The 2,979-nt window shown below is 52.8% G+C and overlaps 1 protein-coding gene across 1 annotated transcript; it reads left to right on the forward strand.

Annotated features, from left to right (window-relative positions):
* Nucleotides 1-2,078: 2,078 nt before the first annotated feature.
* THAP11 (THAP domain containing 11) lies at nucleotides 2,079-2,778 on the forward strand. Its single transcript, XM_029284452.1, is given in 2 exon segments — nucleotides 2,079-2,389; nucleotides 2,391-2,778. Coding segments are annotated over 2 exon segments (699 nt in total).
* The last annotated feature ends 201 nt before the right edge of the window (nucleotides 2,779-2,979 follow it).

The following is a 2,979-nucleotide window of genomic DNA, read 5'->3' on the forward strand; positions in this document are numbered from 1 at the left end:
ACAGAACTTGAAGGCAAGCATTCTCCGCTGGAATTCTCCATTTGAAGGCCTTCCCCTGAAATATAAGATCTGCACTCTTGATTTTAATAAAAAAAAAAAACTTTTTAAAACAGGACTGTTCTGAAATGACTGGGGATTAATAAAGAAGTCAGCAAAGTAATTAAATACTTAGTAAATTTTCTTGCTGAGTGAATATACTCAATGTTATGCTTTTATGCTCGTAAATACAGTGATTGTATTTTTGTTTATGTATTTGTATTTATATATTGCTGCTTTTGAGCTAAGCTTGGTTAATACCTGAGTTAAAACCTAGTTAATTAAATGCTTACTAGATAGAAATATTGAACACTGGGGGGAAAGCCACTGAGTAATAACTGGAGAATTTCATGAAATTGTAGATAATCATTATTCAAGATCATTAGTAATGGAAGTGGCTTTTAGAGGGCATTAAAAATAGCTAGAGAGCCAGTCTGATGAAGTGCTTAAGCACCAGGCTAGAAACCAGAGACTGTAAGTTCTAGTCCCGCTTTAGGCTGGGTGACCTTGGGCCAGTCACTATCTCTCAGCCTGAGGAAACAGGCAATGGCAAACCACATCCAAAATCTTGTCAAAACAACTGCAAAGACCTATCTAGACAATCACCAGAAGTCAACACTGACTCAAAGTTGCATTCACCCATAGAAGTTATTAAACTCACTAAATATTATTAAAAGCAAATTAATAAAATGTTTTTTCTTGGAAAAGCTGTCCTCTCAATATTAGAATATTAGAAGAGTCATGTCATGCTATGCCTTCAGTTTGTTCTGAAGAAGCTTCTTGGATGAGAAGCGAAATGTTTTGAAAGAAAAAAAACAAGGAAGTCCAATTGCCCTTTGGAAAAAGCACCTTTGCGATCTCTAATTGAAGAAAAAGAAATATCCATGCTGTTTCCTGGTGATGTTGTGATATTTATAAAAGAAATTTAAAAGATATTTTTGTTCTCATTTAGAACTTTAGAAATCCACAAAAATGAAGCTCAGATACTGTTTCTAAGCGATGTAGCAATATCAGAGGCCAACACATGTCAGCAGCAACATTGTCTTTTATTTAAAACGGGTAGTCAACCTTGGCACTTTTATGACTCGTGGACTTCAACTCCCAGAATTCCTGAGCCAGCATGGCTGGCTCAGGAATTCTGGGAGTTGAAGTCCACGAGTCATAAAAGAGCCACGGTTGACTACCCCTGATTTAAAACAATGCTTGCTTTGCATTCCTTTGATTCTTCGGATGTGGAGTGGACTTCAGGTGGGGAGATCCCACAAGGCCGACCAACTGGTCCTCAGGGAACCACGGCCAAGGCTTATGGATGCTGCTGCGGCTAATAAAGGGTTGCCGTGGCAACGAGGAAAACGAACGCCGCTGTCCCGGCAACCGTGTCCCATGCAGTAAGAGGCGAATCGAACGTCTATGGAAGCAGAGCCCGTTGCATTGTGGGAAGCGTAGTTTCTTTTCCTCTGTTTTGTTTCCACAATTCATAGGCCGTTCGTCGGCAGAGTTCCCGCGCTTTCCCAGATGAGGCATTATCCCGGACGCACCAAACGAGAGAAAGAAACAACCCTTCCGACCAGCGCCTCCAAGAGAAAAATAATAATGAACAGGTGAAAAATAATAAATTAACAGACTTAGGAACGTCAAGCTTTTAATCCAAGACATAATAAAGCCAGAGGCTTGTGGGAAGGCGGCCTCTCGCGATGGCGCCTGGGACGCGTAGTTCCAAGCTCCCCCCTGCCCCGCCCCCTCCTGGAGGAAACCCGCGCTTTTCCAAGCCTGGGCTCGCGGTGCCCGCTGGGAAAGAGAGTTCCGGTGTGGCCGCGGTGCTTTGTGGGGCGGGTAGTTCCGTTTCCTGTGGCGCTCTCGGGGAGGGCAGGCTGCCGCTGTGGCGTCGGCGCCGGAGAAGGAGCTGCAGCCGCCGCCTTCTCGGAGGCGCAATCGGGAGGCCTTGTGGGATCTGTAGTCCCGCCGCCTCGGGCCCGCCGGGGGAAGGAGGAGGAGGCGGCGGCGGAGGAGGCGGAGGAGGAGGCAGGCACCCCGCGCGGACCATGCCCGGGTTCACGTGCTGCGTGCCAGGCTGCTACAACAACTCGCACCGGGACAAGGCGCTCCACTTCTACACCTTCCCGAAGGACGCGGAGCTGCGCCGCCTCTGGCTGAAGAACGTCTCCCGCGCCGGCGTCAGCGGCTGCTTCAGCACTTTCCAGCCCACCACGGGCCACCGCGTCTGCTCCGACCACTTCCCCGGCGGGCGCAAGTCCTACCTGGTGCGCGTCCCCACCATCTTCCCCTTGCGGGGGGTCAACGAGCGCAAAGGGGCGCGCGGCGCCCGCAGACCCCGCCACGCCCCCGCCCAGGCGNGGGGGCGTCGGGCCCGACGGCCTCCCGCTGGAGGATGTCAAGCCCATGGACCTGACGGTGCAGATGGAGCTGGGGGGCCCCGGCGCCCTCATGGGGCCCCCGGTCCACCTGGCCTTCCTGGCCGACAACGGGCCGCTGCTGGACCTCCCGCCGGACCATTCCTACTCGCTGTCGTCGGGCACCACGTCGGACGAGCTGCTGCGCAAGCTGAACGAGCAGCGGGACATCATCGCCCTGCTGGAAGTCAAGATGAAGGAGATGAAGGGCAGCATCCGGCGCCTCCGCCTGGCCGAATCCCAGCTGCGGGAGGAGATCCGGGAGAAGGACCGCTTGCTGCACGCTGCCAGCTTGGCTGGGGGGGTGGCCCGCAAGCGCCACGGCCTCTGAGGCGACCCCTCCCTGCCTGCCTGCCTGCCTGCCGGGAATGTGCCGGGATGGGGAGGGGGAATCTTGGAAGGGGAGGGGGGCAACTCTTGCATCTGGGCAACAAAGACTTTGCAAGGGGGGGGGGAGAGAAAGACGAACGGCGCTCCAGGCAGCTGCCCAAATGACCTTTTCCGCCCTGGTTAGGCAGCGCTACCCTGCCCC

This window comes from Protobothrops mucrosquamatus, unplaced genomic scaffold (assembly GCF_001527695.2).
Source record: "Protobothrops mucrosquamatus isolate PMUCROS unplaced genomic scaffold, P.Mucros_1.0 scaffold605, whole genome shotgun sequence".
NCBI lineage: Eukaryota > Metazoa > Chordata > Lepidosauria > Squamata > Viperidae > Protobothrops > Protobothrops mucrosquamatus.